General features: G+C 33.4%; 3 protein-coding genes across 4 annotated transcripts; all 3 read left to right on the top strand.

Annotated features, from left to right (window-relative positions):
• Positions 784-7,369, top strand: LOC109709376 (WD repeat-containing protein 13). Its single transcript, XM_020231584.1, has 12 exons — positions 784-1,141; positions 1,248-1,351; positions 2,082-2,151; positions 2,353-2,497; positions 2,590-2,727; positions 3,392-3,531; positions 4,540-4,587; positions 4,722-4,832; positions 4,918-5,096; positions 5,771-5,892; positions 6,257-6,333; positions 6,401-7,369. The coding sequence occupies exons 1-12, from the start codon at positions 872-874 to the stop codon at positions 6,506-6,508; spliced, it is 1,512 nt and encodes a 503-aa protein (XP_020087173.1). The 5' UTR covers positions 784-871; the 3' UTR covers positions 6,509-7,369.
• Positions 8,834-13,431, top strand: LOC109708991 (glucose-induced degradation protein 8 homolog). Of its 2 annotated transcripts, none has more exons than XM_020231002.1 (7): positions 8,834-8,994; positions 10,793-10,934; positions 11,553-11,700; positions 11,783-11,858; positions 12,383-12,494; positions 12,605-12,696; positions 12,981-13,431. In XM_020231002.1, the coding sequence occupies exons 1-7, from the start codon at positions 8,959-8,961 to the stop codon at positions 13,023-13,025; spliced, it is 651 nt and encodes a 216-aa protein (XP_020086591.1). In that variant the 5' UTR covers positions 8,834-8,958; the 3' UTR covers positions 13,026-13,431. The 2 variants fall into 2 exon arrangements, with proteins under 2 accessions (XP_020086591.1, XP_020086592.1); XM_020231003.1 differs by having other exon boundaries at positions 8,859-8,998.
• Positions 17,134-20,863, top strand: LOC109708992 (ubiquitin-conjugating enzyme 15). Its single transcript, XM_020231005.1, has 6 exons — positions 17,134-17,287; positions 17,397-17,500; positions 18,421-18,523; positions 18,618-18,681; positions 20,340-20,428; positions 20,525-20,863. Exons 1-6 carry the CDS (start codon positions 17,258-17,260, stop codon positions 20,618-20,620), a joined length of 486 nt encoding a protein of 161 aa, XP_020086594.1. The 5' UTR covers positions 17,134-17,257; the 3' UTR covers positions 20,621-20,863.

Raw genomic sequence — 25,300 nt, 5'->3', positions numbered from 1 at the left:
TAACGATGTAAAATAATCGAAATTGGTTGAATTTTTAATAGAAATGTATATTCACTACCTAGATAAAGATCAATAACTCTGATCTTAAATTGAAGGGTCTGATCATTCATTTTTAGGACGTCTTTCGATTTTGACCGTTCATTTTATGTCCGCTTGATGAACTTTATTATGATTTCGAAAAATTACGAAATTTATTTTCTAAAAGTTTTAAATACTCTAGATCATATTTAATAGAATAGATCGTCGATTCGAAAGCTCTATCATCAAAAACAACTTATGAGTACGAAGAGCCTATACTCATAAGAGTATAGTAGCCCTACTCTCTCTCTCTCTCTCTCTATATATATATATATATGTGTGTGTGTGTGTGTGTGTGTGTGTTATTTTACAATTTATGAAATAATAGATTGAGACTTCAAAGATTTTGATAGTTTTGTATTGTAACCTAAAATTAGTTGAGAAAAAAAATTAATAATATTCGAAGTTTTGTAAGATTCGAGCACAACTCGTGTAAGATGGATGTGTTTTATATACAATCAACATGATTAAATTTTGAATCCTAGTTTAAATATTTCAAGGATGAACAAATTCACAAATATGATTAATACAACGTTTGTTTTTTTTTTTTTTTAAAAAAAAAGCTCACGCCACGAATATCTCCTCATAAAAATAAGTAAAAAAAAATAATTTGCTTTGGTTTTAACAATATTTTAGATTCGTCCTTAGTATTAATATTTAACTTCAAACATCGAGAGTAGTGTAATTTTTGCTCAATTTTTTTTTTTAAATAATACAACTAAAATGCGAATAAAAGCTCCTCCGATGAGATCCAAAACGCGAAGCTCGTGGAGCAACGTCCTCTCCGATCCCCATGGAGGAGAAAGGAGACGAACCCGCGGCGGCGCCGGAGCCCACGGCGGCGCCGGAACCCGCGGTGGCGACGGCCGCGGCGTCGGCGGAGGAGACGGAGCCCACGGCGGCGACGGAGGAGGCGGCGGCGGCGGCGGCGGCGGATCCGGACTTCGTGAGCTGCCTCCTCCAGCCGCCGATCACCCACCACAACGCCGACTACGTCGCCATCCGCCGCCTCCTACTCCACCGCAAGGCCCTCTCCTCCGCCGCCGCAATCGAACGCCGCAAGGTAAGTCTCTTTCTCTCTCTCTCTCTCCCTCTCTCTCTCTCCCTAGGGTTTGATCTCTAACTCGCGCATGGAAATGTTATGGGGTTGGTTTGTACTGGGAAACCAGGATTGGAGGTGCAATGGGAGAGGGTACGTGGCGTACCGCAACTTCCTGCGGCGGCCGAAGAACTGGGAGAGCCAGACGAGCCAGCCGAGCACCCCGGGCCACAGGTTCGCGGTGATCGCAACTCGTTTTCCTTTTTTCCTTTACTAGCAATTTAGTATCAGATGCATTAGAACGTATCAGGTTTGATTCGATTGTGTAGCTTGATTTGGTTTGATGTATTATTTTGGTTCAGTTTACGGTTGCTTCGTAGTATTATGTCGAATGGTGGGAGTTTCTGAAGAACTTAAAGTTTTCCTTTTGTAGTATGATGTGAGGACACTTATCAGAATACATATTGGATAGTATATGTGTACAACGAATATTTGTGTGGCATTTTGACAAATGGAAAGAACTCTTACTGAAGTTTCGAATTCCCATTTGGTTTTAGATGATGAATGAGTTTATAAGTTGTTTATGATAATAATTCCTGCAAATTTTGCTGTTGCTTCTGTTTGATTCCCCTCAAGGGAGAGAAAATGCACTAGATGCAATAGATCATGTTGGTAAAATTTATCTGCTTGGGCTTTGTTACCTATTTTAGAATTAGGAAATACATATTGCCACACTCATGGTTCCCACTTCCCAATTTGTGGTTATGGTGCTGCTGCTGTGCCTTCACTTGTTCAATTAATTTACCAGTTTGAAGCGATGGTTTTTGGCGATAGCCCGATTACATCCATTTATAGTTTCTTATTCTAAAATTCTTTACAATTTCGTGCTTATGAATTAAGTTTCTTCAATCTGCATCAAATTTTCTTTCACAAATCTAATGCCAAGGTAATGCTGATGTGCCAGTGGACGCTGGGCTTCATTTTCTGCTCCCCAATCTTTACTGTTTGAGACAGATAGCTGGAGTTCTAGCAGAGTATGTATGGCAATTTTGATATTGTAAAGTATATATGCATTCTTTTCTAAAGTTACTTAGTTGGTTACTTGGTTATATGGGATTTTGATGAGTATGTTGATGTATGAAAACTATCATCAGATGTTTTTTCCGGAGTTTTCGTTTGACACAATCTTGTTTTCATTTGATAATCTTGTTCACAGTAGTCGAGTTTTACTGCAGGATTTGAGAAGTAACAGCCAAGCTTTTAGTCGACGTTTGAGTTTTGGCTCAAGTATCAGTGATTCGGATCACCAAACTCGATTTGCCGAGCCTGCATATTCTTTTGTCGGAATGCATTGCATTTTTGACAACTGCAAAGCTTCAGGTGATTTTTGATACTTGCTAAGAATTTTCTCACATTTTATTATTTGTATGTATTATTATCAAAGAGTAATGTATGATATATTATGTTTCTAGTTGTTATTCTGAAATTTGGACACATGAGTTCGGATCTACTTGCCTATGGCGCAACCGATGGCAGTTTGACGATCTGTCAAGTTTCTGAGCCGCCATCTGTCCTTCAACAATTAAGAGGACATTCAAAAGCCATCACAGGTTAGACTGCATTTGACTGATTCCGAATTTCTTATCAAATTTTAGTATTGTTGAAGTTTTTGACAGTATATCTATAATTTTGCTACTCTTTAATGTTAGTACACTTTCCATAAAGGGCTTACACTTATTGATAGACCAGTAATTGCTGTGAGCAACTCCCTTACAAATCCTATAGGTTAAAAGAAAAGCAGATCTGATAGAAAAATTATAACATCGATGGGTGAGATATCACTTATCTGGATTTAATTTATTGAGATTCAATGTATACATGCTGACTTTAGATATTTCTAATATAGGAGTTGATAGTCTTAGATGTAGATTTAACAGCAGTTTTGTGCGATTACATTTTTGAGTCATATTTATCTTATTCTTATTTTCATTTCATTTCTGTATATTATGGATAACTGCACCTTAATCTATATATTAATATTAATAATTTAATATGTTGGCACTTAATCAGTTTTAGCCTAAAAAACTATGTTGGTCTATGAATTTTTAACAATCCTGTAGCTGCTAAATTAAATGGAATATATTTTTAAAACTACAATATTGTGACAACTGACAATTAGGTAAATTCTCATACGTAGGCAGTGCAACTTGTTTTTTTTTTCTTTTTATTATTGTCATTTTTTATTTTTTATCGTCAATGCTAACCAAATTACAGATTTTGATTTTTCATCCAACAACCAGTACATTGCTTCGTCTTCAATGGATAAAACTGTGAGAGTATGGGAGATTTCTAAAGGTCATTGCATTCGGGTAGTATATGGAGTTTCTTCCCAACTGTGTATTCGTTTCCACCCGGTGTGTACCTCTCTGTGTGCGCGCGCGCGCGCAAGTATAAATATGTGCATTAATCTATCTATTTATCTATATGTCTATTTATCCATATATATCAATGCAAGAATAAATATATGTGTTAATCTATCTACCTATGCAAGTATAAATGTGTGTTATGTGCTGTGTAATTTTTTTAGTTGTTGTTGTGATGTGTTTTTTTATTTCTTGTATTTGGAGTTGCTTTTCCTTGTAGTCGTTGGCCACAAATTTGAACAATTAATCTGGTTTAAAATTGTGGTATATTCAGAAAATAAGCAAGCGAACTCAATCCCTTGCGTTTATGTGTTTTTTAATCTTTGAGGTAGTTTCTATGCCCATGTTTGATTATTTTTTGTATTTGAAAGGCATTGTTGCTTATTTGTGTAGTCATTTGACTACAATTTGTTAGTCTTGCCCAAAATTGTCATATTATTATAACATGTCTCATTCAGCTTCGGTTATTTGCTTGATCTGTTCGTATTATTAGAATATAAAAAGGTCAACTTATTCATCTCTATTTCTTTACTTATTCTGTTGGTTTATCGGATTGTAAGTGGTAGAACAGTTAAGTCCTCTATCTTCACTTAACTAGAATAGAAGTCTTTAAGAACCACCCACCCCCAACCCAATGCAAAAATAAAGAAAAGGAATATAACAAGGAAACAGAAGAAAAAAATTTGTGACATGGTTATCGCCTTTTGCCAATATCAATTAAAGTAGTTCTTCATTTATGAAGAACATTATGCAAATAGATCTTTTCTGGTTTTGCCACCAGTATTTTTTTTTTTGTGTCTCTCTTCTGTTCTTTATGGTTAACACAACCCACATTGTTTAAAGAGCTGTATAGCTTACTTTTTTGTTATCTGTCTGAAATCAGTTCTTTCCATCTAAGTTAGAAATATCACTCATCTAGGAATCCAACATGTATGATTTATTCTATTGTGTTGTTACATACTGTACGCTTATTCTCTTTGTTGTTATTTCTGATTTCAGGTGAATAATAACTTACTTTTAGTTGGCAATGCAAATAAAGAAATCAGTGTAAATTTCTGTCTCTTCCCGTTTAATGTTCTATTCATTAACATTTCTAAGGTTAAATTCTATCTGCAAGTCTCAAAGTCATACCCAAAGTGAAGAAAACCTTACTGAACATATTTGCGTAAATGTCAATTCAGGTGATTAATTTTAGTACCGGTAGAGTAATTAGTAAACTCCTCTTTGAAGATAAGATTACCGCCATGGACAATGATCACACCGGCCAGCTTATCTTTGCTGGCGACGCTCAGGTAGTTCATATTTTCATTTTACCCTATCTGTTTTGTAAATTAATATCTATATGTTGCAATTTGAATGAAACAAAACATTCAACAGGGATACATATACACGGTTAGCGTGAACTCCCATACAGGGTCAGTATCAAGGTCCCACAAGAATAAGAATAGCCGGAGCAAATCTCCAATCACAACTATCCAGTACCGTACATTTTCTCTTGTGGCCCGCTGTCCTGTAGTTCTTGTATGTGCTCAAGACGGAAACATTTGCTTCTTCAGGTTGTATTTTTGTGGGTTGTAGTGCAACGAGATTTGGGCAAATATACCAGACCCCTCTAAACATTTTAGCAGTATTGTAGATAATGTTTTGAACTTAAGTGGGTAAAAGAAAAGGGGACCAGGGTTAATTACAAATGTAGTCCTTGAAGTTTGAACACGACTTAAGTTATGTCCTAATAATTTCAATTGTAAATTATGCCCTTCATATAGGTCTTTTGTTTGAAAAACATGACATGTCATCGCCATCATTAGATTTTTGTTTGCTAAAGTAGAAACTCGAACAGGATTGAAATCACGGTCAAACTTCAGAGACAATTGAAATCTACACAAATGTTCTAAACTGAAACTCAGAGGATGAAATTAAAATTGGGGTCAAACTTCTGGGATTAATTTGTTGCAATTGGTTATCAGAGGACAAAATTGAAATCATGTTCAAACTTCAAACAATCACGTGCTAACAACAGTTAAAGAAATTGACAGAAATTAAGGCTGGGTGGTCCATGGAAACGGTTATAGAATATTTCTTGTTTTTTTTAAGTTACTTTTTTAACGGTTGTACTGTGCAGTTGATGTAATGTTCAGAGGGGTTTGACGTATTTTTCCCTGAAACTTACAGATATTTTATTTGTACTGAGATTCTACTAGTTCATCTCATTTTCTATGATATTGTCCAGTGTTGCATTGGAGATTCAAGGGTACCTAACTCTTCTATGCTCTCTAAAATTGGCTCCCCGTGTGCACAGTATTCGTGCTTCTTTCTGCCCGCTTCTTTCTCTTGAGAAAGGGGAATTCATAGGTAAGCTCTCGAAAATCCTGGTCTTTCCATTGTTTTTTTGTATTAATAAGCACTAGTCAAGTATCCTCTGAAGTCGTCAATCTCTAAGAAAGATTTGAGTGGTCTCTGATTGAGTTTTAGAATAGTTTACAGTAATTTTAACTGTGGGTGGCCCCATTAAGCGATTCCGAGGTTTGAAATTTTGGTTTTCGTTCTAACCAGGGAGTACTAAAAAAACGAAAAAAATACAACATAACGAAGCAATATGTATGCTTTTACATCTGGACGTAGGGATACATTGTGTTAAGTCTATCTTAGCTTGTGCTGGTTTTGGAAGGAAGCTTTTATAAAGTCTAACTGTTTAACAAACTTTCTCTACATGAAGTCTCTGGCAGCGAGGATTCGAACGTTTACTTCTATGATTTGACTCGGCCGAAGCATGCCTGCGTGAATAAGCTACAGGTCTGTGTGTGTGTGTGTGTGTGTGTAGTATGTGAACTCTCAATACTGATACCTTGTGTTAATGCAGGGGCACGGTGCTCCAGTAATAGGAGTCGCATGGAATCATGGCGAAAATTTGTTGGCCTCATCTGATTCAGATGGAACTGTAATCGTGTGGAAGCGAGCGAAAGATTAGTTAGAAGGGTCGTTATATAGCAAAAGCATCATTTATACATGGCATTTTACTTTCTAATCTCCACAGATGTAGCAGTGAAACTAGCAGTGAGACACAAGAAGGGGTTTCTTTTTGTTTCCCAAAGAAGATCATAGTTGCAGCTGCGTTTACGAATCTCGACCAGAGTGTAAAGCACCTAGTTCTTATTGTTTGTATGTTGTATTAAAGGAGTTGCAGTGGAATGCTATAAGTAGCAAACGGATTTTGTTGTCATCCATTTGTTTTGGATGATGGAGGCTCCGAATCGACGATCGGCACCGTTGAACATGATCTATATTACTTGAAGTATATAGAAATCAAATTTTAAATCTTTTCGATATTATTGACTAATGATAAGAGGGATTCAAAATTTATAATTTTAACGGTTAGTATGAGATGTTTTGTCGTTTAATAGCATAAACTATCCAAATCAATTGAATTTTGGTTAAATTTTTTTTAGCTATTTAAAACAAGATCTATATTTTTGATTTTGATTATAAGATTTCTATCATTACTTTTCGAAAGATATTTATTTTCAATCGTTCATTTTTTTGTTCACTTGACGGACGAGAGTATAATATCGCAATAACATAAAATTTGGTTCTTGGATGCTTCAAGTGGTATAAATTATGTTCAACGGTACTGATCGTCGATTTGTAGACCTAATCATCGAAAATAAATGGGTAGCAATAAACTCCGTTTGCTTCTAATAGCATTCCAGTTCAACTTGTATTAAAGTTAGCTTCTTCCATTTTCCACGGCAAAAATTTCAAATTATTGGGTGCTGTTTTGTCAACTTAATATATGATTTTGAATGATAGTTCTGTTTTTTCTTTTTTCTTTTTTTTTCTTCTTTTCTGTTAGTGAAGTGCTTTCTGGAAGAAACTGTAACATTTGTTACTTGAATTCGCTGGACAACTTCATGCTGCTGCTGTACGAGTAGAAGATCAAAACCATCCTAACTTTATTATAGTAAGGGCCACAGGACATTTAAATCAATTTTTATTTTTTTAACCTCTTTCTTTACCAGTGCAAAAAATAAAAAAAAGATTGGCATCGTGCAGGTCTTCCTGGAATTAACATTATTTTTAAAGGAATAATAAGCAGAGATTTTTTAAAATTTTAGCTATTTTACAAATAGATTTTTCTTCTCAAGCAAACTTATTAATTATATAGCGATTTTGGTTGATGGAACAGAGCTTCAACATTTAGTGGTTTTTATATAGGAAAAACTTCAAAAACCCTCTTGTAGTTTCGTACTTTTTTATTTTAGTATCATGTGGTTTAAACTGTATCAAATTAGTACTCTGTGGTTTCGCACTTTCTCACTTTAGTACCCTGTGGTCTAAAGTGTATCAAGTTAGTACTCTGTGGTTTTATTTTTGTATCAAGTTAGTACCCTGTGATTTTATTTTTGTATCAAGTAAAAACCACAGGGTACTAAAGTGAAAGAGTGTGAAACCACCTAGTACTAACTTGATACACTTTAAACCACATGGTATTGTAGTGAAAAAGTGCAAAACCACAGGGTACTAACTTGATACACTTTAAACCACAGAGTACTAAAGTGAGAAAAAATGAAACCACAAGAGAGGTATTTGAAATTTTCCCTTTTATATATATGATAGAATAGAATAAATTTTTTTTTTTTATATTTTGAAATTTTATAAAATTATGTACAATACATATTTAATAGAATAAGACGGTTGTATAAATATTAATTTTAACTAAAGAAAAGAGTCAATTAAATTATTTGGTAAAATTAGAATGTCTATTTGCTAAAATTGAAAGTTAAAAGTATCTCATCAAAAGATCTTTATCAGATGGTTGACGCTAACCATTAAATCCAAAAACTTGAAATGTTATAAATACGTAATTAATTTACTTAAAACATACAAATACGATACTCATGAGTCTCAATTGTTATTCGGTCCAATCAAACTTATGTCAATTCAAATACGACTCAGTCCAACTCAAGCTCACCGACCACATCATTTCAAACGTGATTTGGTTCAATCTGATCCTTTACTGTTATAAATACGTAATTAATTTATTGAAAACGTATAGATACGATGCCCATAGATATCGCTTGTTACTCTGTCTAATCAAACTCATGCCAATTCAAATACAACTCAGTCCAACTCAGACGCACCGATCACGTCATTTCAAACTTGATTTGACCCAACCCGATCATCGGCGGCAGGGTAGGGTGCTTACCCGTTTATGCCAACAGTGCCTGCACGTTTTTTTTTTTTTTTTCTCTTTTTTAAATATATGTATAAAATGCGTTGTGTGGAAGTAACCCCCTCTCTCCTTCGCCGTATATAGCTACTGGTCTCGCCTCTCTCTCTCTCTCTCTCTCTCTCTCTCTCTCTCCACACCGCTGCGGAGATCATCGGAGCTCTCTCTCTCTCTCTCTCTCTCATAAAGCAATGATGGAGTTGGATCCGAGGCAATACGAGCACGTAGTAGGTCACCTCTCTTTTGTGAATGATGTTGGATTGTGAGCAATAGGGTCTGGATGTGTGTATTTTGGGGTCGAATCATGATAACCTGTTGATTCTTAGCGTCGATTTGCCATTAGGGTTTTTTCCTATCTTTTTTATAGCAATAATAGGCGTAAGATTTAGTTTTAAGCTCTGGGGCAATGGATTTAGAGCTTTATTCGCTTCAAAATGGGTTAAAAATGGTTTTTTTTTTTTTTTTTTTGGTTTTTGACTCATTTGTGAGAGGATTTGGGAGCACTGGAAGTGTAGATTTTTTACCTTAATCTTCTTCGAATGAAGGAACTATTTGAATGATTGTGTGTTTGTGTGTAACTAGGTGGAAGGATCTCCTATTCGATAGTGGGGATTAGATTGTTTGGATGATGGATCCACCGCGCAAACTTTGCGTGATTTGCCGATGTAGTATTACTCATTCCTAGGATGTTAAAAATGAGCCAAGGAGATGAGTAGAGCACAGCAATGTTTAGTTATAGAATATATGTTGTATAGTTTCTTTAATTTGTTGAAATGCCAAGTTGGTATTGCTTCGAGTTTGGATTGGGTTCATCTTGGGTTATGATTGGTGCCAACCCTGACCATACCTTGATAGGAATTGAAGTTTCTCAAACTGAATGAAAAATTCCAAATTTATATGAACCCAATCAACCCAATTTGTAGCCTTAGTTTTAGCCAATAGTGTAGTTAGAGATTTTATTTTATATCCTCAATCCTTGAGCTTGGAAGTGGATATAAACTTCTTTTTTTTTTGCTATTTCTTACATAGTAGACCTTTCTTCAGTGATTCATATGTTGGTCAAACATAGTTCCGACCTTGTCGTTAGGCGTTATTTTTATAATTTAACAGCTTACCTTGTTGATTATATTAAGTTGAGATTGCTTGCTCACTTGCTTTTTGTTGAACAATCCATTCCTTTTGGTTTAGGCTGTTTTTGCGTCCCTCTGCTTTCAACTTGCAGTTTCGGCAATAAGCTTATTTACCGTCGAGCAAACCAACTTAGATTTCGACTAATTCTCTAGACCTTACTGGTTTGCGGCAAAGTCAGAAAGGATCGTTATTGAACTACCTTTCTTTCTTTTTTCTTTTTTCTTTCTTTTTTTTGTGTGTGCATGTATGTGTTTTTCATACAATGAATCAATGTTAAAGAAACTCTACTTGTTTAGTATTCATCGAATGTAGTAATGAGGTCAAGTTTATTTCTCACATTGTTCGTTGGCACTATACAAGTTAGCTATAACTCATCAGTGAATAAGCCAAGTCCTGAGAACAATATCTAGTCACGGTTTTTCCTATCTGAACAATTACAGGCGCAGGACAATACATTTTGTGTCACTAGAGAGAATAGGGAAAATTATATAATATAATGAACTATATCTGTCTTGATGGAGAGCACATTATTGACAGACTCAACAATACATTTATTTTCTAACTTATATGAGTATCTTCTGCCCTTTATATCCATAAGTTACTTAATGTTTTTGGTTGAACTAAATGTCTTTCTTTACGCCTTCTGCTTTCTATGCATTCATTGAGCATTTAATCTAATCATGTATCTAGAATTACCTTCTAGCTTCGAGCCCCTTTCTATTAACATAGTGAGTAGCTAAAAGAAAATATTCAAATGAGTAATCAGATATAATGTGAATCCAATTTATCATCAACTAATACAGGTGTTCATAAGAAATAAAAATATTAGTGTGCTCATATTAGTTTAACATCTCTAAATGTTGATTTGTCTCCTTTTCTTTTCCCAATTGACAGGCAATCAGCGATGCTGATGTGCGCAACATTGTCCTGTCTTATCTTATTCACAACTGTTTCAAAGAGACGGCAGACGCTTTTCTCACTTCTACGGGGATGAAGCATCCTGTTGATTACCTAGTAGACATGGACAAGCGGAAATGTGAGTTGTATTTTTCCAGTTTATGTCGAGGGTTTTAAACAGGAAAGAGATAAATGTGTTAGAAACCCTTGAATTAGTGAGCTCTTACAGTTGACAGCCAAAGCTTGTAAAAGATTTTAAAATAAAAGTTACGTGAAAAATTCACCTTTTTTTAATCAACCATTACCTTTTTTTTTATCAGTTTTTCTGAACAGCCATTATTGACATGAAAATGAATTGATTAGAATGCTCCTACAATCATCTGGAAATTCGGAAGAAGGGATGTAAGAGGAGATGTAAGATATGGACTGTTATGGGTCATTTAATGACACATGATATCAGCTGTTATAAAAAATTGACTGAATTAGGTGTTGGGTGCCTAATTGAAACATGGTGATTGTTTGGATCCTATTTTTTTCTTTTTAACTTTTGAAAGTTCAGGTGCCCATCTGTTAAAGTGCAATAGTTCGGATGAATCAAGTGCATCTTGCCTAACATGAACTGATCAACATGTTAACTCCTCTTGTTAGGCAATTAATTGGTCATTGGAATATTTCATGATAGCTATTTAATTCTCTATCGTAGTCCATAGATAGGTTACTCTGTTTTGTAAATCTGTATTTTTGATTTTTCTGTCAGCAATTTTTCATTTTGCCTTGGAAGGAAATGCTCTCGAGGCCATAGAGCTGACACAACAGCTAGCTCCAAACTTACTGGAGGCTAATATGGATTTGCATTTCGATCTTTTAAGCCTTCACTTTATTGATCTTGTCCGCTCCAGAAAGTGGTGAGGACTCTGTAAATAGACATTTTTTGCTACTAAAATATGAAACTTTTGGGTTTAATGCAATTGGTATATGAAATGGCAGCAAGGAAGCTCTCGAGTTTGGTCAGAAAAGTCTTACTCCATTTGGAAAGGTGCAAAAGTATGTAACGAAACTGGAGGTATGATGTGACTATTTTAAGCACAAGTTAGAATAGCACCAGCATAGCCAATCGTAAATTGAAGTGGCGAGAGGAGGGTGGAATATACGATTTCTTGGAACGGCTGCATTTTGTTTTCCAAATTCAAAGGCTATGTTGTTGATTGCACCAGCCGATGGCTGTTTTTTCCCCCCAACTGGGGTTGGGTTTGTTTGGCAGCAGAAAACCAAAAATTTAGTATTGTTTTTTTGTCTATTGTTGAGAGTTTCTTTGGCTCTTAAGAGAACATGAGTTTGTCATCAGACCAGTAATATCAGGGATAACGAAGTCCATCGATTAGGCATTCAGTTGCATAGTATTTGAGTAAAAAAAAGTGCAAACATAGCCAGGCGAGGCCCTTGGCATTTGCTTCTGGAGTAGATTAGTTGTTTCGGAAGCTTGGTCAAACACGCATTATATTTGATGCAAGGATATTAATACTATCATGATTTAATGCCATTAAGGCTACAGATATCTCATAAAACATTACATCTTATTTTGACTAGGAGTTTATTGCTCTACTAGCTTATGAGGAGCCTGAAAGGTCACCTATGTTCCAACTACTGAGCCCAGAATATCGGCAGAACATAGCAGATAGCCTGAATCGAGCTATTCTTGGTACATTTAGCATATTTCACATGTGATCTTCTATTTCCCTATTAACATGCCATTTCTTGCTTTACTAACTCCTGCAACCGATATACCCTTAATCTTATGATTAATTTCAGCACATGCTAAGCTTCCTGCCTATTCTTCTCTGGAGAAGCTGATACAGCAGATAACTGTGGTTAGAGAATACCTACAACAGGAGCTAGCCAAGGTAGAACAGTTACTGTGTTTCTTTATACCCGTATTTGTCAACCAGAGATTTACCGAGATTTTTTTCAAGTTAACTGAACTTTTGCCATTTTAACTGATTTTTTGCCATTTTAACTTGACAACCCCTGCTGAATTTATGCGAGTTGCACCATTTATGCAATAATTATCTGAAAGAAGCTCTTGTCATCAATTGTTTAGGGTGTGAAAAAGAAAAGCATGATTTTACTCGCTAAAGTTCAAAGACATGTGGTGCCAACCATAATGTTTAAAATTTTGGTTTAACAGGATGCTCCCCCGCCATTTTCTTTGAAGGCATTTCTAAACAGCTGAAGCCACAGAAGAAGTGCTTAATTTTCACCATCATATCATATTGCCGGTATAGTATTTGTTCTTAATATTTCCACGATATTTGGTTGCAATACAAGGTTCAATCCTACAGAAAATGATTGCAGAAGCATCAGCCACGTAAACGCTTACACATGATTAAACAGTTTCTCAATCATGCTTTACTGCGGTAAGAATTTTCTTGTCTAATTTTATGGAAGTATCTGGTGTTGTATGTTGTTGTTCAGTGCATGCAGTAATGTCTTTTTTCCTTTGTTTCCTTTTTCTTATGATGTTGTTGTTTTTCTCATATGTGGCTAAGTTATTTGTACATAAGAAAACATGAAGGGTAGTTTTCTATATGCAGTTCCATTGAATCTTATATGCAGTTTTAGTTACAGTGCTTTCTGATTGACTAGCTTCGCTGTGAACTGTTGGTTTTTCGCTTGATTTTGTGTAAAATTGTTCAAACTAGTTGAAGTAGTGGCTGAACTAGTGATCAAACTAGTAAAAACCTTGAACCAGTAGAATTTTAGATTATTAACCTGGTCATGAAGTTCCATGTTGATTAACTCTGACCATGTTTGTACATTTAAGTGCTTTAAGGTGATGTAGATGTGATTCTAGGGACTTTTAGAGGGTTAGAAATGCTAATTCAAGTTTCTAGGGGACCACCATGCAAAATAAGTACTTTTTTCAAGGATGTATTTAAAAAGCACTCATAAAGTTTCCTAATTTCTTCTGCCACCTGTTCTCTCTTGCTTTATTCTCTTGGTTTAGTGAGAGAATCCATTACTTAATGTAAATTATATTATTATTATTATTTCCATGGGAGGAAGTTAGGAACAATCTTAATAGCATCTCATCTGAGAATGTTTCTCCATGTTGGAGCATTTATTCATCTATTAAAGTTGATGTTATGCTACTCAATATTCCACCACCATAGGAATGGTCTTAGAATCTTCTTTGTAATTGTTGTGGGCCCACATGTCAGTCTCTCAATCATGATATACAAGTGTCACAAATTTTCAACCCCCTAACTTTTGCACTATTGCAAACTGCTTCTTACTTGCTGCTTTCTTTTTTTTTTAAAAAAAGAAATATTGATTATATTTAAAAGAATGAAAAAAGCGGCAACGATTTTCGAGGTCTAAACTTTTAATTTTTATAATTAGTGAAACGATCCAGTTTGTTAGTAATAATAACTTGTTGGGCCCAAACCACCAGTCTAAAATACTTTAGTCTAGTTATTAGTATTAGAGTTATTGTTCTTTATATTTTTCAATCATATTTTTTTTTGTTAATCTGATGTAAGATTATTAGGGCGTTATAGATTTTCCTCTTTTAGGCTCTAACGTTCTTGTCATGGCTGGCACATCGGCTTTGATACTAAATGTAACATCTCAGTCTGTTAGTATTTATACTTATTGATTCCAATCCACTGGCATAATATGTTTAAACTCATATATTTTTATTCTTATATTTTTAATTATATATTTTTTTTATTCGATGTAGAACTATTGGAGCGTTATAATTAGCCTATCTAAAATTTATTAAATAATTAGAATTTAAAAGTAGGAGGAATCTACTTATATTTTTAATTCTTTTTTCATATGTTAGAATAAGAAGAAACATCTATTTCTTATGTTTTGATCATATGCAAGATATGCGACTAAGACAACTATTTAATCAATAACTTTGCTGGAGGAGAGGAATCCATTGAACTTAACGGGCACTAATAGCGGGAGTATTTTTAATAATGAAGAAATATACAAGGGGTATGTTTGAAATAAAAAATAAAATAGGGATATATTCGATATTTCAAAAGTTTTTAAAGATATGTTAGATATTATTCCTTCTATTTTTAGGTGTATATGTCTAAGCCTTTGACTTGGTAATATCATAATACTCGCTAAACAAGCTGTTGAAACTCTATATCGGACATTCAGATAATAAGAATACTTACCAATCCGACTATAAACTTATTTCGATAAGTCAAACCCCTTCGATTTGTGATAGAGGTAGGGAACTAATCTAATTAGATGCTTAATAAAGGTATGAATAACTTTATCTTGTTCATTCATTTTGGAACCTCCCTTTATACTAAACCCACTACACTACCCCTCTCTCTCTCTCTTTCTAAAACTTTTTTTTTTTTCCGTTTAGAGAATGGGAGCATAATACCACTTTTCTTATTTTAAAAAAAATAAACTTAGTAGGAAATATAAAACTACTCGACTTCAAATATGAGACTTTTAAGTACTGATCATTAAGTCTTTTATTATTTTTGTTAAAGATGGTCTCTCTCTCTCTCTCTCTATATGTAATTGTTCTAGCACTTGGTCCTAAGACTAGATTAAGCAACCTAATCTAAAATGTGAGGTCCACATATCTAATTCGATTTTCAACTATGATGTATTATTATATCCCTTATTAGTTGAGAGAGGGTAATGGATACTAAATATTCATATTTAACTGTGATCATTTGGTACTTAGTAAAATAGTCAATATAAAAATTTGCTTTGTTCCTATCAAAATCGAAGCGGGTAATATCAATTATCGAGAGAAAGAAAGTAGTATGTTGTGTTTAGTTGGTTTTATTATAATAGAAATTCCGAAAGTTAACTTTTCTAAGTGTGATTATTGTGGACTAATAAAATGCTAAAACATAGAACATTTCTCTCAAAATATGTAATCTCTCTCCTTAGGCATATATTCCTTCTATATAGTATTTTATCTTGATATTTTTCAACTTATTTATTTTTTATTTGATCTCTGTATTGCTCTATACTCATATTCGCATATAGATGTTAGATCATTATACTACTAGGACCTTTTGATTTTACTATAGCTTATAATTAAAATATTTCGAATAAATACTAATAACTTTATAGCAAAATCATTACAATAGCTTTTATAACAACTTTAAATATTAGAAATATAATTTTAGGGCTCAAAAGATCACTACCATTTCTTAGAGTAGAGAAGTTCAAAAGTTATGTCAAAACATGCAAATAGTGATTGTTCTTTTAAAATTTGAAACGGTTCGAATAAAAAATAATGATTTGGTTCAATTATTGGTCCAATCAGTCGAATCAGTAATATCAACATGATGTCAGAAAGAATAAATTATTTAATTTTTAAGTATAAAATAGTAAAAATAGAGAGGTAAATAAATATATTTTACAAATTCTTCAGAAAAAAAAATCAAATCGAGCTGATTGATAATTTATGGTAAGTAATAGTCCGAACTGGTCCAATTAAAATGAGACCATTTTTAATTTTTTTTTTAGTTTTCTGGGTGGGTGAGTGCCAATTTAACCCGACATTTAAAAACAATTATAATTACAAGAAATGACTAGAGTACCAAAATAATTTGTTTTGGTGATATCTATATCTATCTTTCTTTTTTTAAAAAAATTACATTGCATTTATTAGGTCAAAGCTATAATCAAGTAATAAGAATACTATATCTATATTTGGTAGTTAATTTTTTTTAATAAGTATATATTTATTAGTTTGTATTTTTTTCCCAAATAAATTTAGATTTGGTGGTTGGCGTAGAGGATAAATCATATATAAAAGTACATGTGAATCTTTTATCTATATTTATTGTTTGTTTGTGTTGGTATTCAGTTAAATCGAATTAAGTGCGTTCATAATCGAGGTCGATTCGACGGTTATTATATTGTCTAATAGAATTAAACTTAATCTCATTTTTAAATTAAAAAGTTAATTAGAGATATATTCTAATCAATCGATTCAGCCTAATCTTCCACTTATCTACTAAGATTAGGAGCGATTCTCTCATATATAAGAAAGAGCAAGAACAAAGTAAAGAAAATTATTCATAAATTTCACATCCTTCATTAATATATTGTTTCTAGAGATTTAATTCGTTTGTAGCTCAATTTATCTCGTATTCTATCGCGAGTCGTTTCTATAAAAAGTACGAATAAATACTAATTTTTTATTGAATAATAGAATTAATAATTTTTTAAAATTTATGAATCAGATCGTTCGTGTTCTTCGACTCGTTAATAAATAAGTCAGAAATAAATTAAATTTTTAAATTTGAAATTTGATATTTTTTTTAAGGAGTCAGCTCGTGAAAAAACGAATTGATTCGGAAAAGCTGCTTTTGAGCGCAGAGAAGCCCAAAAACCCAAAAGGCCAAAAATCCCTCTTTTACTCTCTCTCTCTCTCTCTCTCTCTCTCTCTCCCCGTCGCCGAGCACGATGACCACCTCCTCCGCCGCTTCTCGCAAGGTTCCTCTCTCTCTCTCTCTCTCTCTCTCTCTCTCTCTGTTTTGCACTTTAATCCTGGAACTTTGCCTAATTTGCGTCGGCGGCGGCGGCGGCGGCGTCGTTGTTGCAGGCGCTGAGCAAGATCGCGTGCAATCGCCTGCAGAAGGAGCTGGTGGAGTGGCAGGTCAACCCCCCCACCGGATTCAAGCATCGACTCACCGATAATCTCCAAAGGTTTTACGATCGATCGATATCGATTGATGGATCCCACCTTTTTCTTTTTCTTTTGCTTTTCTTTGCTCTAATTTGCCCTAATTTGTATGATCTCGTGTGATGCGTGTTTTGTTGCTTTGTTAGGGCTGAGTTGATTAAGGGCCCTTGAAGTGTGGGCCGTTTGGAAAAGGAGCCCTAATTTCTGTTCTTTTAGTTGTCGATATCTTCTATAACTTTTGTTTATTTTGATTTTGATTTTGATTTTGGTTGTTTCGTTTGGTTGAATTGGGGATTTTGTTGAAACTAGTTGCACATCCACCTTCCTTTTTTTTTCTTTTTTTTTTTTTGTGTTGTTGTTGTTGTTGTTGTTGTTGCTGCTGCTGTAAGGTTATGGAGCTGCTCGATTTTGATTTTTGAAACCTCCTAAATCTTGTGTTTATTTTGATTTTAGTTGTTTCGTTTGGTTGAATTGGGGATTTTGTTCCACAGCTTTTGTTTTCCGGATAAAAAGTTCGGAAAACAAAAACACTACTTAACAATAAAATTTGCGAAAAGAAAAATTCAAAAAAAAACTACTTTTCCTAGAAACCAAATGGACCGAAAATAATTTTTTAGCTAGAAAACTATTTTCTAGGTATTTTCTAGGAAACCAAACAATTTTTTTTTTTTTTTTNTTTTGTTTTTGAAACCTATCAAATGTTTTGTTTGATTTTAGTTGTTACGTTCGGTTGAATTGGGGATTTTGTTAAAAATTGATATTTCTTGTTGGAGATATCTACGTTAGATAATGGAAAAACAATCAAAAGTATAGGAATCTCAAGGAAAAGAGAGAAAGAAAGTGAAATTCGGAGTATGTTTCAAACGTAATGTAGTTGAGGGTTTCTATGTATGTTCTTTCCACCATAGGTTGATTTTGAATTAGGTTTTTTGATCTGATTAAGATGGGTTATCGAAGTGGTTGGGGCGCCGGGCACACTTTATGCAAGTGAGACGTATCAGCTTCAGGTGGATTTTCCAGAGCATTATCCGATGGAAGCCCCTCAGGTGTGGGATAGTTAAGTCTTTCTTTTTATCGAGAATTTAAAGTATTGATTTTGAGTTGCTGAGATGAGATTCTGATGTTGTTGCTTTTAATTAGGTTATTTTTCTTCATCCGGCACCTCCTCATCCGCATATATACAGCAATGGGCATATTTGTTTAGGTAATTCTAGTAACTGTTTTGGTTTTATAAATAAGTTGATTTTGGATTTTGATCATGTTATGAGTTTGGTTTTATCGAATATGCTTGTCGGCTTGGTATTACTCTTGATGTCGGAAGTTCTTCTTTACTTGAATTAGAAGTTTTCTTCCATCCATCAAAAGTTAAGCTTCTACTGTGAGTTTAAGAATGAAGTGTAGTATCTTCTTTTTGCACTAGCTTGAGCAGTTTGATACGTTGTAAGATCCTTGCTTTTGATATCTTAATTTAGTTAAGTTTGATAAGATGCATTTCACTTGAGTACAAGGCAATTTCTGATTCTCGTGTGGTGAAACTTCAATTTTTTGTTTGCTCTTCTTTTCTTGCTTTGCGCTGCTAAAATTTACTGGCGTTATGTGGCAGAAAATTTCCTAATTTTAGGTTCTCTTCTCTCTGAATTCATTAGTTCTAATTCTCGCTTAAAGTATTGAAATTGAAGACCATTAATACCATGAGCTACGAAAGAGTGGGCTGATTGGTCTTTTCGAGATCGTTCTCATTAGAACTTGGGAAAGACAGGAATAAAAAGGTTTACAAATTTTATTGGGTTGCAAATTTTTACAACAAGAAAAAATATAGAGTCCGGCTGGGATACTATCGATAGCATCGAGCGTTTGGTACTATCAAGTTTTCCACCGTTAGATTTAACCCTTTGACTATTTTTACCTGTTAGATTATACTATTAAATCAATAAGTCACCCAACCCTAGGGGGGTCCATATCATCCTAACCGTACATTTTTTTCATCCGAGGACCAAAAACCTAATAGTACCAATAGCTTGGTGCTATTGATAGTATTCCAGCATAGTTCAAATATATATATATATAAATCACTTTTCAATGAGTTTGTCTCACAGCTGTTGGCAAAGTAGGTATAATCACTCTTCGTCATCTTCGATGCCCAGCTACATGTATCCTTTTAGTGAAACTATGCGGGAACTCTCATGTGAATATAATAGTAGATAAGTTCTTTAGAGTGGAGAGAGTTTGTCTAATATAACTTTGCTGAGTATGGTTGAAAATAAGAGGATTAAATCTTTTGGGCTTGATCAGTGTATTGTGCTGAGTTGGTTTTTGGTCATCAAATATTGTGTGCAGCTGTTTTGTGGATACTCTGATATCAAATGAAATTATAGGGCTCTAAAATTTTCACTACATCCGTCAGTTCGGTATTGCTTGGATATTTCATTTCATCCATGTGTAATTGTATAGGATATACTAAAACTGCGTTATCCCAAGCGGCATTAAGTTGTTTTCTAGTTGATTGTATCTTTTTCTTTTGTCTTATCATATACTAACTTTATTATAATCCGTATTTTGGGCCTGATTCTTTGTTTTATGGATTCCTTGTTACTGTGCTTGAGAAAGATGTTATGTAATTTCTTTTCCTGAGACGAAGCGGTATATTTTTACTCTTTGTTTGGAGTATTCTACGACCTAACCAAATATTTTATTACTTGCTTGAATATCTTATTCCTTTTCTGATGGAAACTGTTGATTCTAATATTAGTCCAAGGGAAGCTCTTGCTGTTCTAACTCATCTTACGCATTTAATTTCATAGTTAAGATTCGCTTAAACCTTTGTTATTATATATGAACTTCTCTTCCTGGCTCTCCTCCCAGATATATTATACGATTCGTGGTCGCCCGCGATGACGGTGAGCTCGGTTTGTATCAGCATTCTCTCGATGCTGTCGAGCTCCCCCGCGAAGGTATCGTCGCTCGCTGCGGCCTCAATTGACACCACCCATCCTTCATCACAGACTGTTTATGCATGTTTTTTTTTTTTCTCCTGGTCTGATCTGCAGCAACGGCCGGCGGACAACGACCGCTACGTGAAGAACTGCAGGAACGGGCGATCGCCAAAGGAGACAAGATGGTGGTTCCACGACGACAAAGTGTGACGCGGAACTGGAACGCTCGGTTTCATTCCATCTCAAGTGAGAGAGAGCTGCTAGTTTTAATTGTTTGCTGTAGAGAAAAAACAAAACAAAACGACTTAGATGATGTGGGAATCCGAAAATATTATTGCATGAATATATATATATATATAATAAGGACGGATGAAACGAAAGGCGTGTCACGTACATGGTACATGGCTTCTAAGATTTTATTTTTTTGGTAGTAAGATGAGATTTGGTAGTTAATTAGTAGTATTTCACTTTTCAGAAATAAAGTTATTATACCTTGATATCTTAATATTCACTTTGGAGAATTTTACTTATTAAATTATTATTATTTTAGTTGTTCCCACGGATTTATAATTTTAGTTTGGATATTATTTATTTAATGATTAAGGGATTTTAAATTAATCTTATATATTAGTCATAAAAATTGTTTGTGTTGAATCACTTAACATTAGATTCAGATTCACGGAAGCAAGCTTTGAAGGATTCTGGTCTCTCTCTGTCTCTCTCTCTCTCTCTCTCCATTATGTCGTACAAATCTGTATGAATGTATTTGTAGTAAATTAAATTTATACTAATATAAAATGCAACCAAAAAATTAATAAATTAATTATTCTTTACCAATTAATAATGATTTAAAAAAGTAAGAAATAGAAGAAATTATATGATTTACATAATATGTAGCTGAAGAGAGTTTTATTGAAGAAAAAAAAATTAAAGGTAAACAAAAAAAAAAATTGTTAAAGAGAATTGATAATTATTTGGAGAAAAATTGTTAAAAAAACAGAGAATCGCGGAATAAACTTATCTCTTTTTACTCTATGTAAATAAATATTCATTTTTCCCTTTTAATGAGCCGAAGTTTTCTTAGGGATTTATATATTCATAGTTAAAATCTCGTTTATATCTATATAGATATTAAATCTGAGTAAATCTATTTTATTCAAACGACACTTTAATCTTATTTAAACATATCTCCGTAATCTTATTTAATCTAATTTACTTTTTATTTAAGATCAAAATAGGACCAAATTATAATCTAATCTTATCTTGTTTAATTTAAATACTAAAATATTTCGACCTTGTAGATTTAAAGTTGGGCTAATTAAGAAATTATTTTTTTTTTTTTTAAGAATTTTCTGCAAGCGTGATGATGCACATTTACGAAATCGTTCCAACTTTCTGTAAGTTTATATTGTTAATATTAATATTATTATTATTATTATTGTTATAGTGCCATTGATACCGATTTAAAGTGAAATTTTATGTGCTTTTAAGTAATATTTCCCCACCCCCACTTTTAGTTGTCTAAGTTAAAAAAAAGTTTCAAAAAAATAATCCTTTAATTATAGGAAAACACTATCTCTCAGTTCTACCAAAATAGTATTACGACTGGTTAGTGTTCATTTAATTGCACAATCGCCAAGCACTCATGTAAATTATAGAAACCTTGAGCAGGCCATGATTATCCAACTCAAATGATCACCAAGAACCATTTGTTTTTCCCTCCTTAACAGTGGCACCGTAGATCTAAAAATTTCCTCTAAAGAAAAAAAATATATACAAATTTTTTTTACTAAAGAAGAAAAAATATGCAAAATAATTTTTTTAAAAATAAATTAGTCATTAATATTGTATAGAAAAATATATATATTTCTTTTTACAGCTATTTTTTACGTGTCCTTATATTTTGACAAAGGTTCATGATAGTCTCTTTGAAAACATCGTCAAACAAGTTTTTTTTTTTTTTTTTTATATATAAGTCATCAATAATCGTTCATCACTGGATTCAATATGATTAAACGAGGTAAAAAAAAATATGTAGTAGTACAAAGAAGACTAGGATTTTTTTTTTTAATTACAATCTTTTTTAACTTTTTGCTACTGCTAAGAAAAAAATATATATTAGCAGATTGTTCGACCCGCTATAGCTCTTTTATTTAAAATAAAAATTTTGTTAGACTTCACTTGAGGTCAACTTGGACTCCACTTTGGAGTCAACTTATGCAAAAAAAATAAAATAAAATAAAATAAAAAAGAGAAAAATAAAAAAGAAAAAAAAGGCAGCTAAAAGGCCTAATAATACAAGTGGAACCCACTAAATGGATTTTTTGCACCATCCTTAGTGGGGTCCATCGACCCCAAACATATGCATCCACCACTGCTTCCCTGTCAATGGAATCCACATAAAAGGGCTCAAGCAGGAATTTAAGTGCCGTGACACGAAATCGTACCGGCACGATACAGTATAGTGCATGCCGAGTCATGTCGATGCGTGCCGGTCAAAAAAATTCTTATATGCCGACACATAATAACATGAAATATTTATTTTTTTTAGCAACAAAATATTTTAACTATTTATTATGTTTTTTTATCACATCTTTTGAACTTTATTGAAAAAATTACTTACTAATTTAAAGAATAAAGAATTTTGAGCTGTGCCATCGGCACGGAATCTGTATCGTGCCGATATCTTTTTGGCACGGTACGACACGACGGATACAGCCCGTGCCGACGGGCAATTTTACGGCACTTAAAACCTTGGGCTCGAGTCCTCCTAAGTTTTGAGAAATGGTAAACTTGACTAGTCAAACTTAAATTTGAATTTCCTAAAAACTGACTCAACTGTTCAGCTATGAGAATTAACTTTAACTTCATCATCTCATTACTTACTGCTCTCAGCACCTCATTACTTACTGCTCTCAGCACAAGTGATAAAAGATTTAATGATTAGTTCTCAACTTCGAAATCTAATTACTTCAAATTTTCCACTAAATTTATTCTTTTTTAAAAAAATAAATTATGTGGGTAACACGCTACTCTTATCATCCGATTTTAACACTCAGGAACAGAAAAAGGAAACGATATTAGTTAACCAAGCAGCATTCAAAACCAAATTGTTCGTATGCGGAACATAAAAATAATATATATATATATATATATATATATNCCTTGAGCAGGCCATGATTACCCAAATCAAATGATCACCAAGAACCATTTGTTTTTCCCTCCTTAACAGTGGCACCGTAGATCTAAAAATTTCCTCTAAAGAAATATATACAAATTTTTTTTACTAAAGAAGAAAAAATATGCAAAATTATTTTTTAAAAATAAATTAGTCATTAATGTTGTATAAAAAAATATTATTATTTTTTTTACAGTTATTTTTTACGTGTCCTTATATTTTGACAAAGGTTCATGATAGTCTCTTTGAAAACATCGTCAAACAAGTTTTTTTTTTTCTATATAAGTCATCAATAATCGTTCATCACTTAATCAAAGACTAGGATTATTTTTTTAATTACAATCTTTTTTAACTTTTTGCTACTGCTAAGAAAAAAAATATATATTAGCAGATTGTTCGACCCGCTATAGCTCTTTTATTTAAAATAAAAATTTTGTTAGACTTCACTTGAGGTCAACTTGGACTCCACTTTGGGGTCAACTTATGCAAAAAAAAATAAAATAAAATAAAATAAAAAACAGAAAAATAAAAAAGAAAAAAAGGCAGCTAAAAGGCCTAATAATACAAGTGGAACCCACTAAATGGATTTTTTGCACCATCCTCAGTGGGGTCTATTGACCCCAAACATATGCATCCGCCACTGCTTCCCTATCAATGGAATCCACATAAAAGGGCTCGAGCAAGAATTTAAGTGCCGTGGCATGGGATTGTGCCGGCATGGTATGGTATAGTGCGTGCCGAGTCATACTGATGCGTGCCGGTCAAAAAAATTCTTATATACCAACACATAATAACATGAAATATTTATTTTTTTTAGCAATAAAATATTTTAACTATTTATTATGTCTTTTTATCACATCTTTTGAACTTTATTGAGAAAATTACTTACTAATTTAAAAAATAAAAAATTTTGAACTGTGCTATCGGCACAGAATCTGTATCGTGCCGATATCTTATTGGCACGGTACGGCATGGCGGATACAGCCCGTGCCGACGGGCGGTTTTACGGCACTTAAAACCTTGGGCTCGAGTCCTCCTAAGTTTTGAGAAATGGTAAACTTGACTAGTCAAACTTAAATTTGAATTTCCTAAAAACTGACTCAACTGTTCAGCTATGAGAATTAACTTGTAACTTCATCATCTCATTACTTACTGCTCTCAGCACAAGTGATAAAAGATTTAATGATTAGTTCTCAACTTCGAAATCTAATTACTTCAAATTTTCCACTAAATTTATTCTTTTTTTAAAAAATAAATTATGTGGGTAACACGCTACTCTTATCATCCGATTTTAACACTCAGGAAGGGAAAAAGGAAACGATATTAGTTAACCAAGCAGCATTCAAAACCAAATTGTTCGAATGCGGAACATAAAAATAATATATATATATATATATATATATATGTAAACACACCACAAGAAAACACAAGCTATCTTAATGGCAAAGAGCTAAACTTAATATTGCTTGCTTCTTTGATATATTGATTTAATAAATACAAGTAAATTTTCAAGGAATATAATTATGGTCTTACTTAATGAACACAAGTTTCAAAATAAACTGTCAAAACAGGTTCAATGGAGAAACCAAACCTGTTCAACCGGACGAAAGAACTGATCAATCTCACCGAGAATTGATTAGACTTAAACATGCTTTCTAAGTGTCCCAAAGAAGGAAAAAGAAAAAAGGGAAAAAAAAAAAAAGGGGGGGGGA

Source organism: Ananas comosus, linkage group 4 (assembly GCF_001540865.1).
Source record: "Ananas comosus cultivar F153 linkage group 4, ASM154086v1, whole genome shotgun sequence".
NCBI classification, from domain to species: Eukaryota; Viridiplantae; Streptophyta; class Magnoliopsida; order Poales; family Bromeliaceae; genus Ananas; species Ananas comosus.
The sequence above is the reverse complement of the archived record's forward strand: the minus strand, read 5'-3'. Positions and strand labels throughout refer to the sequence as shown.

Bases quoted from the DNA above. Each gene is read 5' to 3' on its own strand.
- LOC109709376 (XM_020231584.1), top strand. From the start codon at position 872: ATGGAGGAGAAAGGAGACGAACCCGCGGCGGCGCCGGAGCCCACGGCG. The intron at 2,498-2,589 runs GTGATTTTTGAT...TTATGTTTCTAG, and splicing joins TGACAACTGCAAAGCTTCAG to TTGTTATTCTGAAATTTGGA. The intron at 4,833-4,917 runs GTAGTTCATATT...AACATTCAACAG, and splicing joins TCTTTGCTGGCGACGCTCAG to GGATACATATACACGGTTAG.
- LOC109708991 (XM_020231002.1), top strand. From the start codon at position 8,959: ATGATGGAGTTGGATCCGAGGCAATACGAGCACGTA. The intron at 8,995-10,792 runs GTAGGTCACCTC...CCCAATTGACAG, and splicing joins CGAGGCAATACGAGCACGTA to GCAATCAGCGATGCTGATGT. The intron at 12,495-12,604 runs GTACATTTAGCA...GATTAATTTCAG, and splicing joins CCTGAATCGAGCTATTCTTG to CACATGCTAAGCTTCCTGCC.
- LOC109708992 (XM_020231005.1), top strand. From the start codon at position 17,258: ATGACCACCTCCTCCGCCGCTTCTCGCAAG. The intron at 17,501-18,420 runs GTTTTACGATCG...GATCTGATTAAG, and splicing joins CTCACCGATAATCTCCAAAG to ATGGGTTATCGAAGTGGTTG. The intron at 18,524-18,617 runs GTGTGGGATAGT...GCTTTTAATTAG, and splicing joins ATCCGATGGAAGCCCCTCAG to GTTATTTTTCTTCATCCGGC.